The sequence below is a fragment of the Apostichopus japonicus genome, chromosome 9 (genome assembly GCF_037975245.1).
Source record: "Apostichopus japonicus isolate 1M-3 chromosome 9, ASM3797524v1, whole genome shotgun sequence".
Classification (NCBI taxonomy): Eukaryota; Metazoa; Echinodermata; class Holothuroidea; order Aspidochirotida; family Stichopodidae; genus Apostichopus; species Apostichopus japonicus.
Genome location: NC_092569.1, coordinates 2022945 through 2037608, shown reverse-complemented (window position 1 = coordinate 2037608; position 14664 = coordinate 2022945). Strand labels below are relative to the sequence as shown.

The window sequence follows — 14664 nt, the reverse complement described above, 5'->3', positions numbered from 1 at the left end:
CCCAATCGCCAATCTTCTGCACTTAAACGTATAGACAGATATTTCGACCTCTCGTACAGATATAACTTACACTAACATAACTCGAATTAACTTTGTTTAGCTCTCGTAAAGTCTAAATATTCCTCTTCACCAGATTTGGAACACAGCTAAAAAACACGGGTTACGGACTGCTACGTATTTCTGGGTAGGATCTGATGTTGAAATTCAAGGTATGAATAAAAGAACATAAACATGACTACAAGATTTTATTTTCATTCATTAATCATTTTGCTACGCAAAGAAATATAATTAATTACGACATGTTAACAAAGTCAAACTTTTCTAATGTAACCAGTTTACTATCGTACCCTAGGCCATTCCTACTATCCAATCCTCGTCCACACGTTTCCCAACCTCACCATGCACGGCCAGGAACAATACCCCTCCCCTCTCCTCAACCCCCCTCCCCCCCCCCCGTCCATCCTCTTCATATTCCCGTACATTGCAGAAAGATAAGCTGTTTTGTTTTTCTGCTTTAGAGATGCGTCCAGACTACTGGTTTTTATACGCGTGAGTATGTTTTGCATTTTTCTCTTTCTTTGATTAGATCATTATATATACTTAAATTTAAATCTTGTTACCTTACAAAGAAGACCTTTCATGAATTACAATACAAAATTTTTACATTTTTTATTTCATTGCTTGTTTCAGAGACGCGGAATACTTTTCGAGGGTAGATGTACTGGTTGCATTGCTAAGTCAACCGGAAGGACTTAGGTATCAATCAAATTCTTGTACTTAACGTCTTCTTTTTGCTCACGTATCAATCAAATTATTGTGCTTAACGTCTTCTTTTTTCTCACTTTATTATCCTGTTTGAGGGCGTATCTTGATTCGGGGCAGGTAAGGGGAGGAGGGATCTTCCGATCAACTATTTTTGTTTACAAATCAGTTTATGATGTCTCATGAATATTCATTTTTTTTAGACCTGACTTGTTGACCTTGTACTATGATGAACCAGACCACACAGGTCACGAGCCAGGACCAAACTCACCGGAGGTAAGACATCGAAACCCTTTCTACTGTTCAACAGCTGTAGTTACCTATACATTGCTTGATTCTTCAAGCTGGACCTACCACACTTTCATAGTATTCGCACATAGATTAGGCAACTTAACGTATATGATATTGACACCTAGCCTAGACTACCACACTTTTTATAGCATATGAATATTTCCTAACCGACTTTGTATATTACAGTGTTAACACTTAGCATAGACAAACACACTTCCATAGCAGATGAATCTAGCCTAGCCTACTTTGCAATTTAACAAATCAACACTTAGCCTAGACTACGGTATACCGTACATTTGTTGCAGATGTACCAACCCTTGTCTTGTCGTCTTCGCATAAACAAATCGGGACTAAAACCTCTTCTTTTCCTGAGCCAAGTCATTTTCATCTATAAAAATCGAGAAGAAATCCAAATTGTTTAACAACTGATTTTTTTCCTCTTCTTTTGTTTTTATTTAGGAAGACGAACAAATAAAGCGAATGGATGGTATCATAGGATATTTAATGGATGGACTAATGCGTATTGGCTTCCATGATTGTATAGATGTCATAGTCATGGCAGACCACGGGATGGCTAATAGGACGTGCGATCAACTCTACGTGCTCGATGACGTAAGCAATAGCACTTTGAATATGTATGTATGAGATTTGAATATTTAACCAGCCGATTGGGACAATTTCCTAATGCTAATACCTGTCTAAACTGCACGTTCAATATCATGATCTCAAAGCCATCCAGTTGGGACAATTGACAGTACAAACAGTTCCTAACCTTGATCTGTTAAAAAACATGATATTCATACTGCTCGTATACTGACAATACAAGTGCTCCAAAGCGGAACATGACACTACAGTATAGAGAACAATTGTCCCAACTGGGTGGCATTTAACTAGCATATCGCTGCTACCATATCTCTAAATCCCTCTTTCAAGTCGTAAACTTAGCTACGCTGTGAGAACAAGGGTAATGTAAACCTATAAATTGTTGCTTATACAGTGCGTAGCAACTGTAGAGGAAGGTGTGTTTTATTCAATTGTTGGAGATACCCATGGCGGTCTACTTGCTTTCCTGTTGCTGAGCATTGCTCCTCGAATTGAGGGCAATCGTAAAAGCTTAACTGATCCAATTTTTAGATCATAATGCACAGTTTGGGAAACGTCAAACTACATTAATAAGTCATCTTACGATTCCAACATCTTATCTGCTTGCGTTACTACATGACCAAGTCACGTGATACAAAAAAACAAATGACTAATCATAGTGTTCAGCCTGATCACATGTGCAGGAAGCTAGCTGAGACCTATATCTGTTGTTCATTTTGCTAACTTTTCGTAAGAGATTTGCTTGACTTCAAGTCGTCTGGGGATAAAAAAGAGGCTTCCAAACTATATTGCTCAAAGTTTCATGGCTTAGAAAAGATTAAATTAAGTTGAACACATTGATGAATATAGACCACAGGTTTTTTTCTATCTTAGGGTCACCCAGTATGTCAGCATTGAGCATGTGCAATGAAATTACAATATCGCCGTGGTGCTTACTGTAATATTGCTGTTGATGTGTCATCAGAACCCTCAAAATTTGGAATCCATTTACAAAGTAATTGAAATCAACTCGTGCGTTTAATTAACTCTATAAGTTAATGAAATTAATTTCGTTTTGAAATTTTAGTACATAGAAGAAGATGACTACCACATACGGTCAACTGGTGGGACAATGCTAAGACTGGACCCAAAATCAAGCGGTAATAATTCTTTTCCTTTCAACACATTTTTTTTCGTTTTCTTTTTTTTTACTTTTTTTTGTAAGTGCAAACATAATTGACAATGCAGAAATTTAAGGTCAAGAATTGGAGGCCCGTTTTCCTAAGATACTGAGACGGGGAACTTGAAACAAGTGAAGGCTGACAGAATAAAGTATTTAAGGCAAAAACAACTCCATCAATCAGTCAATAATAATAATCATAACCATCATAACAATAATAACAATATTAATAAACAGTGAGAAAGGGCAAGGCAAGTAACAGATTGGCATAACAAAACAAAAAATCGGCAGGAGCAATGAATATCCGACATTTTGAAAAACAAAATCTTACAAGGGAGGTCGTATAGTCAAAGTATGGTATAAGACACTATCCAAACTTACTACGCCGCGATTTTTGTATTAATTCATTCATGGCCCGTTTGTCCATCCGTTCGTATGTCTGTATGTTTGTTTGTTTATTTGTTCACTTATTTATTTATTCATTTATTTATTCATTTATTCTACAGCCGGTATTTCGGAAGCGAAAGATGTAGTTGACGCCCTTAAGGTAGGTTACCAAGTTACGTTAATACTGAAGAATATGATGATCTTCCCGCACTCAAATCTGTGCGGCATACGTCCTGTCCGGACAATGGGAATACTAAGAATGACAGTGGCGTAGGAAGGTACTTTTGAGTGGGGGGGGCTGAAGACTCATGGCCGGCCTGGGGGAGGGGTCTAAAGGGAGGGGGTGTCCCCCTCCCCTTTGGAATTTTTTGCATTTCCAGGTAGCCTCAGATGCAATTTAGTGCAATATAGCACACTTCAACACCCACTCCATTTTGTAAACTTAATTTTGTATTTTCACCAGGCCTTAGATGCAATTTGGTGCTCCAAATGAGATTTTTTTTCTCATTTGGAAATGAAAAAGGGGTTTTCTGACTTGCGAAGCGGGGGGGGGGCGGAATGATACTTCCGCCCCTCCACATTTTTCACTGGGGGAGCTGGCGCCCCCCCCAGCCCCCCCGGTTCCTATGCCCTTGAAGAATGGCCTCCTCTTTGCATATACTGCTATATGATAGCAGGTTCCATTACTTTCACACACTCACATTAGAACACGTTACACGGTTGCGTTGGCCATGGTATATTTTAAAGCAACTCTATAGGCTACGTTCACTTATACAGTAAATAGTACATACATATTATAGTTTACTGTGTGTTTAGGCTGTTAGTATCTCTCTGGTATGTTATGACTATGATTGGATTCTTTGTGCATAATTTGGAGACGCATCTGATTAAGTCCTATCATGCTTCAAGTGGTCTATGTCGGGTAAGAAAACACAGTGTTCATTTACAATTATGGATTTATCCTGACCCACAATCTCTATACGTTACCAGTCCCGCAATGAAATCACAAAGTTATACGCTGACCATGCATATCTTAAGCATTTCAGAAATTCATAGTTTTCTTTCAGCTGGAATAGTAAACGATTAATAAGTAAAAATATGGCATTATGGTATCATTTTTATATTTCATATAGTGTACTCACCCAGTCGCAACTCCATATGTCAAGACGGACATACCTAAAAGGTGGCATTATATTAATAACATTCGCATTGAAGATATCCTGATCACTGTACCAGCGGGATGGACTGCCTCGGCGTAAGTATTTTTTATCCCTGCATGCAGCTGTTTGAAATTTAATTATCAAATTTGCTTTATAGTACTGTTTTCTTTATCATACAGGTTGACCGCTACAAATATAAAATCTCCATCGCTCAAATTACACGCTCCGAGATTTTTGTCACCAAACAAGCGTACTTTTGAAGAGGGTTATTCACAGATTAATCGATTTAAAAATATTGCGTTTTTACAACAACAAAAAATGGCATATTAATATCACAATCACGTCACCATACAGAAAGCAATGGGAAATGGTTTAGAGTTTTATTGTATAAAGCTGTAATGAGGTTATATACTCTTTAATACACATATTTTGTATATTACTGCAGTTCTTCTTCCGACTCTCTCTGTCCCTCCACGGTTTATCTCCTACCTCTTCCTCTTCCCATTGTTGGTTTCTTTCTTCTCACCATCCTCCTACATCGATCAATCTCTTTTGTGTTCAACCAGCTCATTAACATTGTCTGTATCCTGTGCTTGTATTTGTCCCTTGTATAGTTTATGTTAGTTTTTATTCAGCCTCTGAACAAGATCCTGCTAGGATCGAAACGTCAGGCCAACTTACTTTTACACACTCTCTTACACGGGCTCTTTAATGGATAAGCAGTTTGCTAACAGTTTTGTTTTTATATATATTTTTTTTTCTTATTGTGAAAAGTTGTCATGTGGTTCTATACTCTTTATTAATACACATATTTTGTATTTACTTCAGTTCTCCTTCTACCTGGTGTGACGGTGGTACGCACGGATACGATAATCTCGGGAAATTAATGAAGGTAACTTCTTACATTGTTCTATGTTATAACTTTAAGTCATCTGCTCAATGTGTTTCCTAAAATAAAATGTTTCAAACCGTTGGGACACATTCCAGTACAAAGAAAATCCTTCTCCTCAAAAGTGAAAAGTCAGCATATAACTGGCATATATCCTTTAACGATTTTTCCGACATTTATCGTTTTTCTTTTTCTTTTATAAATGTTGAATTTGTTTCCTTGTCGATTGAAACAACAAACGGTTGTATATGAATATCAAAGCGATTCTTGAAACATTGCCCCCGATAAGTATGCTTTAGAAAGTAAATTAATAGTCACTAATGCTTCAACTTAAACAACCTATTTATTTACCGCTGTATACCCCTTTAACTATTCTCCCTTACCGAGACGTTAAATCATTTACTTTAACAATTGTGGAGAATCTGCAGGATTAACATTGCATGGTCAGAACTTGACACTTTGCATTATCGTAAACTTGTCTCTCTCTTTCTCTATTTGTTTTTTTTTTGTTTTTGTTTTTCTGTTTTGCTTTTCTTTCGTGGTAGAAACATTTTGTGTGATTCCCACGATCAATATTCAATAAACTCTCTTTATCACTAATCATCTTTTGTTTTCCAGGCATTGTTTATAGCACAAGGACCATCCTTTAAGTCGGGCTTAACGATTGAACCATTCCATAATATAGAGCTTTATGAGCTAATGTGTGGTAAGCTTGGTAGTTTATTATAGCATGAATATTGAATATGCATGACGTCACAGTTTCGTACATGTACGTTGAATATGTCGATAAGATGAATTAGGATTATTTTATTATTTTTGTTCACAAAACCAGATTAATTACTGCAGGGCCCTACAGTATTATAAAATTAAGTTATAATTAAACGGTGCTTATTCAGTCTTTTGAGAGACTCATCAAGCTTTTGGGATAATGCCTTAATAATTTAGGCCTTGAAAAAGCATTCCTTGATAATGAGACGACATGCCAGCTTTAAGATTATGATCACATGACCTTTATCGTACGCAGTGTACTAGCTATTAGAATATGCCAGAGGAATATTGCTTACATTTGAGCACTGCGCCCTCACTGTTGGACGACGCCCTCTCAGCCTCTTCCATCCGAATCGACCATGCTAAATACCTTTTAATTCGTTTATAGATCCACATACACAATTCTTACTGTGTCATCTCCTAGGGGTGGATTTTTGTGGTTTGAGAAGAATCCTTGTTAATACTCATTACTTATCTCATGTACTCTTGCAAATAGTCATTTGAATTGTGCATTTCTTTTTCTTACATGTTGAGTAGAGTAGATTTTACCATAAAACACAATCAATGTAAACTGAATAACTGTGAAAAGCTTAAAGCAATATATGTTTACTTGTACGAACAGAAATCTTAGAAATCACTCCAGCACCGAACAATGGAACACGAGGCGCCCTTCATCACTTATTAAAGAATGTTCGTTTTCCCCCTGAACCGACTCCTCCTACTATTCCTAGCACCATTGTTGCGTGTGATTACCCGGCAGATGATACTGCTTACAACAAAAGACTCGAAGATGACACCAGTGGTTGCAGTTGTATCAATATTCCGGTAATAATTCTCTCCTGATACCTCAAAGTCATTTAATTAAAAAGTTTGTCAATTAGTTAATCCAATAATTTGTCCCTCTAAGGTGCATCTTGCATGAACTCTCACACTTTAACTTTCAACTCAAACATTTCCGAAATTCCTTATCTATTGTTACTCTTCTCTATTGTTATTCTTCTCTGTTGTTATTCTTCTATATTGTTATTTCTCATCTTTTGTTATTTCTTTTCTATTGTAACATCTTCTTTATAAGTATTTACTTCTACCCTTTTTCATTGCTGTTGTTATTTCTCCTATTGCTATTTTCCTTTATTTGTTATTCTTCTTTATTATTATTTCCCCTCCCTGATGTTACTTTATTTCTATTGTTATTCTTCTCCTTGTTATGTCGTTTCTATTGTGTTTTCTTTCCTACTGTTATTTCTTCTCTAACATTATTTGTTGAATTAACAACTACAACATTGGTTATTTCGTGCTAATGTTACCGTATTAAGTCGCATTAAATTGTTATTTCCCTAAAGTTTTCATTCTTCTATCTTCTTTCTCTGTTCTTTTGTTTCGTTCTACCAATTAATAATTTATTCATTCATTCATTCATTCATCATTTATCAGTCCATTGATTAATTTATTTTTTAATTGGTTTAGAATTAGATGATAGATCTTTTCATCCATCCCTCACATATTGTACAGATATTAAGACATTTTGTTATTTTTGTAGATTTATATTTGTTATTATTATTATTATTCAATATGAAAACAATTGCATTAATAATTGTTTCTGTTTCTTGATTTGGTTTAATATAGGCAGATGACCTTAAAGCTTTCGACAGTCGATTAGAAACAGGTAAATAAAACAAGCATTCTCTTTTACTATTAATTATTCGTACCCAGGCCTGGTGAGACGGGGAGGGGGGGTTCAGTGGGCTACAGCCGATGGGGCCGGGTAAATTTGCGGTCCGAGAAATGGGCCGGAACAATATGGGGTTAAGAGTGCAAACAGAAGCTTGGTGACATAATTGCACGCGGGGCCGACTTGGCACTGGACACCTCTGTACGTAAGATTAGCAGGATGGGGAGGAAAGCGGGGAAGGGGCTAAGTTGGTTCAATAATAACGTAATTTCCAAAAACTTGTACACAATAACACATATCCGAAAAGACTTCCCCGGATTCATGGATTAGCAACCTCCTTATTAAGTTACACCCACCCCCCTCCTCCAAAATAAATCAATTGGTTTAAGGCAACTTTTTTGACGTTTGATTTATAACCTTATCAGATCAGCCAAGTATTAATCAAAACAAATGAAACTAGTGTATCATACCTTCCTAGAATTTCCGCACCACGTGAGTTTGACTTTAAACTTTAAATTTTCACACCTATTTCAAAGTGTCATTTTAAAAGTAGATGAACGCATATGAACAAATGTGAGAGCATGTAATAATGTACCCTTATTTTAGAGCCGATGTTTGAATTTCTTCATAGAAAACTGTGCTAAATTGTGCATAACCTAAATGCATGCTTTTACTGGCATGCTCACGCGAGTGGAATAGAGAGGCCACCATTATAACGAATAAAGAAAACTACCATAAGTTAATTAAACAATATTTTTTTATATAAAGTAAGTTTCACCTGAAATCAATTAATGAAAGATTATCTAACAGCTCCTCTCTGGTTTTGTTTTAGTGGCTAATAACGAGGAAAAGCACGCCCCGTTCGGTTTACCGATTGTCATGTTAAGCGACGAAGTCTGCCAGCTACGTCAGGAGAATTATGTCACAGGTTACAGTCACAGAATGGGCGCACCACTATACGCAACTTATACCATTGATAAAGATCAGGTGAGGAAATGAATAAACGGATGGATGAATGGGTGGGTGGGTGGATGGGTGGGTGGATGAATGGATGGATGAATGGATGGATGATTGGATGGATGGGTGGATGGATGAATGATTGGGTGGGTGGGTGGGTGGATGAATGGGTGGATGGATGGATGGGTGGATGAATGGATGGGTGGGTGGTTGGATGGGTGGGTGGATGGGTGGGTGGATGGGTGGGTGGATGAATAGATGGGTGGGTGGATCGGTGGATAGTTGGCTGGCTGGCTAGATGGATGGGTGGATGGATGGATGGATGGATGGGCGGGCGGGCGGGCGGGCGGATGGATGGATGGAGTAGGTGGATGGATGGATGAATGGATGGAGTAGGTGGATGGATGGGTGGATGAATTCATGGATGGATGGATTGATGATGGGTGAATGAATGGGTGGATGAATGAATCAATGAATGAATGAAAGAATGGATGGATGGATGAATGAATGAATGAATATGAAAAAGTATTTGCAAGTTATGAATATGCTATGTAACCTATGGTAACCTCGCTTCATTGCATCGGACTGGGACTGATGTTTTCAATTGTCTACACATATGAATCTTTTGTGCTACTCACTCACTGACAAACAAAGTGGATGTTTGATTAATATTCCCATCGGCCATTTCACCGTGGTGTGCAGGGACGATGGAAGAGGGGAGGGGTATAGATGTGTGTAATGTATCTAATTTATGAGAGAGGGGCACGTTTGTGATAAATTCCCACAAACACGGGGGAACGCCCTCTCACCCCTGCCCCCACCGCTCTTGGTGATAAATATGTTAAAAGTTTAATCTGTACAGAGTATTAAATTGAAAATCATGGTATGTACCAAAAATATGCGGAAAAGATGAGGACTTCACCATCCATGATCAAACTTCAATTCCTCTTTTAGTGCTCATTAATTCGAGAACAGTTTACCTTACTGAGAGGAGGGGGGGGGGGGGGTCGTACAATTGATACTAATTTGCCTGCTAAATAAAACTTGAGAAAGTTATCAGTTGTTGGAAGGCTCTTATTGGAAATGACTTGATTCACTCAAGTTATATATATAGTATATAACATGACGTCATGATAATGGAATTTCAGGCATATTACGTAATCAATGGCGGCTTACTGTACATTGTGGTGAGGCCTCCGGCAGGAGCCAATTCTCAAAGCGAGCGTATTCAGTCATCAGGAAGCGGTTAACTTAAAAATCGAATATTAGATAGTTTTGAGGTTACTGAATAATATAAAATGTCTTCGATCCCTGCCTTCGTTATACCTTTAACATGCACAGAAAGTGGTTGCATTGCATCATTTTTTCAGATCACAACTCTTAGTGGAGAAAAAGAAGACTGTCTTTCTCGTCCTGATGTTAGACTCCCTGCCGAAGTCTCAACTCACGATTGCAATTTCTTGGATTCGAATCTAACAGGATCTATGGAAAATTTGACAACAGGTTACTTATATCCGCCAAGTAAGTATAATAGACTCTTAAAGGAATAGACACTATATGTATTTTCTCCACTTCTCTCATACCAACGTGTCCCTAATCGAAGCAAACGCATTCGCTTTCTAAATAACCTGCAAGATATAATTAAGCCTTCTAGCGCATGCGTCAAAGTCAACCACTTCCGGGTCATCACCCACTTCCACTTCCTGTCGAATCTACCATTCTAAAGTAAAAACAGCTGCATTCACGACATCCTTTTGAATCTGTATACGAATCACTTAACATGATTCCTATATAGTCAATATTTCGCGAAAAAAGTTGTTACACTTCCCCGGAGCGATTCACTGTATATATTGTTGCTGTCCTCTCCCTAACCCCCCCCCTCCCTCCACCTCCACTTCCACCCCTCCTAAACCAACAATGTATTTTACCAAAGTATATGATCCAGCGATTGCAAATTGTTGCGTATGGAAAACACGTCAGAAAAAAAGAATTCTTTCATTCAGTTCATTAGTTCAAGAATGATTTTGTGATGCATGATTATCTCTGTACATTGTCTTTAGTTCTTTTGTCTTCTCTAATTAGTATTGGGCCAATCAGAGGATGAGATGATGGATGCTCTAATTAATTCTAACGCTGTTATGCAGTTCAAAGGATTTAGAACAGGTAGAACTTATCTTTGTATTCCTTTCCTTTCTCATTCGTGGACATTTTTTCTCCACATCCATAATTTTAATGAATAATTTTCAGTGACATTTGTAACCGTATATTAAGCAATAGTATAGATGTACTATATAACAAAGGCGAGTCTCGACGTAATGAATTTTTTGACTGCCTTCAATTCTTCATGAGTCGCAATTTAGTTATGATCCGCGTCTCAAGAATATATGATAAACTAATTTTTTGCATTATTATTTATTATTGTGTGTTTAACATGGATGGAAATATATTTTATATTTTATGTAATTCATTTTAAATTATTTTTGTGAAACGAGCCATATAAGCACTGATACTGATTGTGTATAACTTAATGTTCGTGGTGCATGGTTGAAATAATGATTCTTTATACATTCCATGATAAAAAAAATCATTATTTTAATTTCTCAAAATATTGAGAATTGAAATCTTTCTGTGACGTCACAAGAAATAATCAAAGTTTGAAATCTCAGGAAAGTTGTAGGATTTCCTTCCCCTTCATGCTTTGAAATGAATTTAACTGGTCTACCTAATCAACTGCATTCGAATGGAATTTCAGTACTATCAAAAAAAATATTGAAATATCTTAAAAAATGAATGCTTGATTAAAATTTTGCTCTCGTGATTTATTTTATTTTTCATCATCACTTATGTAGGCCTACTTCATTTACTTTCTTATTTTTGTTATATTTATTTTTTATGTTATTTTTTTTCTTGAAGATATGTGGGATGGTTTCCTGTTCCAACAAGTCGCCAGATGGGCTGACTCAAGCAATGGCATCAACGTCATATCCGGTCCGATTTACGATCTCGATGCTGACGGTCTCGCAGATGGTCCCGAAATACAAGAAAACGACACGTGAATAGCAAAATCTTCATTCAAATGTTTGGAATCGACTGTCGTTACCGTTCATGGTTTTTTTTTTTTTTTTTTTGAAACTACACGTGTGGGATTGAGGTGGTGGGGTGTCGGTGCTCTATCATGTTGAAGCATGATGTATCATGTTGTATCATGTTACAGTCGTGTTAAAATTTGTGGCACCATCCCCACGTGAAAAGTATTACTGTGAAGATCATCTGGCGTTGTGTATGTGCGTGGGCGCGCGTTTATGCGTTTGTTTTTCTATCTGATCGAGGACTTGAACAAAAGAATTCTAGGTCCTCAGTTGTGATTTCTAAAGAATCACCACGTCCTCGGAAGAATTCTATTGTATGGGGTATTTTTAAGGTTGGGGTACGTGGATTTGAACAATGGAAAATACAATGGGGTCCTCGGTCTGAATGTAATACAAACATGAATGCGCGTGTGTGTGAGTGTGTTTCTTCCGTTTCTCTGATGATGATAAATCAGTTTCAATTTTGTATTATTATTTATCTCTTTCAGGCTGTTACTTCCAACACACTTTTTTATGGTCGTTTCTCGATGTTTCGGTGATCAAGTAATGTCCGCCTCGTGTTCCGACGTTGAAACTATTTCTTTCGTTTTACCCAATATGGATGGCATTTACACCTGTCAAGTGAGTTCAAGGTTACATCTTTGTTTAACAGTCGCAGTAATTTTTTAGTCAGGATGATTTTAGGTAGATGTTTAGTCTTGATATTTTACAGTCCAAGAAGAAAAATGGAATGCTGGTAATGTTTGTAACGGCTGATTTGCTTGTAAGATGATTCAGGTTTAAAATATCTTTATTCTCTGGAATAACCCTTTAATGCTCAACTGGTGATGACGTCAGATCCTCAGTGATGGAATAAAATGTTAATAACTTTATAACTGACTACAATATCAGTTTAATCACATAAGGTCTCTTTTTGGTTACAGTGTTCTAGTTATGGGTGTATATTGCATGAATTGATATGCAAAGAGACAAAAAAATCCCGCTACCAAATACAAATAATAAAACATTTTTCTTTGTTTTTTTGCTTCTTTCTCAGACATCAGCTGACTATGTGGAACATCACAGAGCTAGTATTCGAGATGTTGAACTTCTCACGGGACTGTCATTTTACCCAGATGTAAATCTTAACTCTTATGAGCAAATTTATCTCCGTTCCAAAATTCATGAGAAGGGAGATATATGGACGGACTGGCCATTGACGACAAATTGAGATGTATAAATTTAAAAAAATATTAAAATTTAAAAATTTAAATTAAAAATATGTAGGTATAGGAGTATGAAAATGGACATTAAATTACTTAACAATGTTTTACGTGACGTTGTGGTTTTAAATACCACTCATGTAGTATTACAAGTTTATGTATTTGCCCCTAAATTTCAGCTTCTGTTTGCCTTTTTTTTTATGTTTTTTTTTTGTTTTTACGAAAGATAACTATGAAGTACAAACACTGAACATATTCCGTTAATTGTTTACGTTAATTAGTTTATATCGCTAAGAACGTTTAGTGTGGAACGGGTTTTTTTGTTTTTTTTTAGTTTTGAGGTTTATTGAAGTTTATTGACCCTAGTCTAGTTAAAGGATTTATGTATGTATATATATAGCATATACGATTACGCCTATATGTATGTATAGCGTATATGCTCATGCGTATTTGCAATATGTACGTGTATCATGCATAACGTATGTAAATCTGTCTCAAATTATTTCATAATTAAAGCTATGCACATTTGTGCATAGTAGATACGCATAAGTTTGTATCTATTTTACGTACGTATGTATATCTAAAACTATTATGTAAGCAATACATAAATAAGGTATAGCCTTATATTTATAATTAATATACATAAATATAGAATACTAATCAAAGAAATCTGTTAAGTTTATTGACAGAATATAACTCAACCTATGCAATTTACTATATCTCAATTCACATTAAGAAGAAAACTGAAAGCATTCCATAATGATAAAATTCCTCTGGTATAGCATCAAGTGCAGGAAGCGCGCGTCATACATAACAGAGCAATTGAACTTCGTGGTCGCCTGCTTCTTTCAAACACATCATCATACTTTGAACTTTTATAATCATTCCTAGAAGAATCAAATTCACGAACATTTTGACGTTTGTAGTGTGTGACTAAGGTATACTTTAGCATTTTAGTTATGTATTCCTAGATATGTAATGTAATTTATGTAACGTAACTTTAATCCGATGACCAACAAATTGTTACCCCATTGCCACTTGTATCTCTTTCTTTTATCTTTCCATGCAGTCATCATGAACGGATTGGTTCCTGAACCTTTAAAGGATTTGTTCAGTTTTCATACATGTTTATGTTATATGAAAGAGGACAATAAAAGAAACACAATGGTGAAAAAAAACTGTTCAAATATCTTTTTCGGTTAAAGAGATATTCAAATCTAAAGTTTTATCAGATTGTGTAGAAACTGCTGAAATCTGACTAGCTGTGATGTCACATCCTCACATTCCTGAAAAGTCTTTGTTTTTTTTCCCTAAATATTTTGTGAGATTTCATGACTTTCAACCAAAGAAATGTCAGGAGATCTCATATATGTCAAAGGAAGTATTTGAGATTAAACATCTGAAGAATTGTTGATTATATTATTTTCAAATGTGTTAAAAAATGTTAATAATTTTTAAAGAGATATATTCACACATGTTAAGAAAGTGAGGATGTGACATCACACCCTCACAGTTAGTCTTTCTACACCAGTCATTTTCAAAGAAATTTTGATATCTTCAAAGTGTCATATCTCCTTAACAGAGCATGCTATCATGGTTGTTTCTTCACTGTTCTTTTTGTCTTTTTGTGCTCTTTCATATAAAATAGACATGTTTAACACCTGAACCAATCCTTTAACATATCGGAACCACAAATGCAGGAGACAATTTCACCAATTTTGAACA

At 36.2% G+C, this 14664-nt stretch overlaps 1 protein-coding gene across 1 annotated transcript in view; it reads left to right on the top strand.

Annotated features, from left to right (window-relative positions):
• LOC139974411 (venom phosphodiesterase-like) overlaps positions 1-13972 on the top strand; it is a 29853-nt gene extending 15881 nt beyond the window's left edge. Inside the window, exons 9-26 of the mRNA XM_071981553.1 lie at positions 134-209; positions 519-549; positions 691-756; positions 966-1038; positions 1513-1665; positions 2723-2795; positions 3322-3362; positions 4336-4457; positions 5191-5254; positions 5870-5957; positions 6642-6844; positions 7646-7685; positions 8524-8678; positions 10019-10169; positions 10731-10811; positions 11562-11700; positions 12226-12358; positions 12774-13972. Of these exons, the coding sequence (XP_071837654.1) occupies positions 134-209; positions 519-549; positions 691-756; positions 966-1038; positions 1513-1665; positions 2723-2795; positions 3322-3362; positions 4336-4457; positions 5191-5254; positions 5870-5957; positions 6642-6844; positions 7646-7685; positions 8524-8678; positions 10019-10169; positions 10731-10811; positions 11562-11700; positions 12226-12358; positions 12774-12947 (1863 nt within the window). The 3' untranslated portion in view covers positions 12948-13972. The remainder of the gene's footprint in view (positions 1-133; positions 210-518; positions 550-690; positions 757-965; positions 1039-1512; positions 1666-2722; positions 2796-3321; positions 3363-4335; positions 4458-5190; positions 5255-5869; positions 5958-6641; positions 6845-7645; positions 7686-8523; positions 8679-10018; positions 10170-10730; positions 10812-11561; positions 11701-12225; positions 12359-12773) is intronic.
• The last annotated feature ends 692 nt before the right edge of the window (positions 13973-14664 follow it).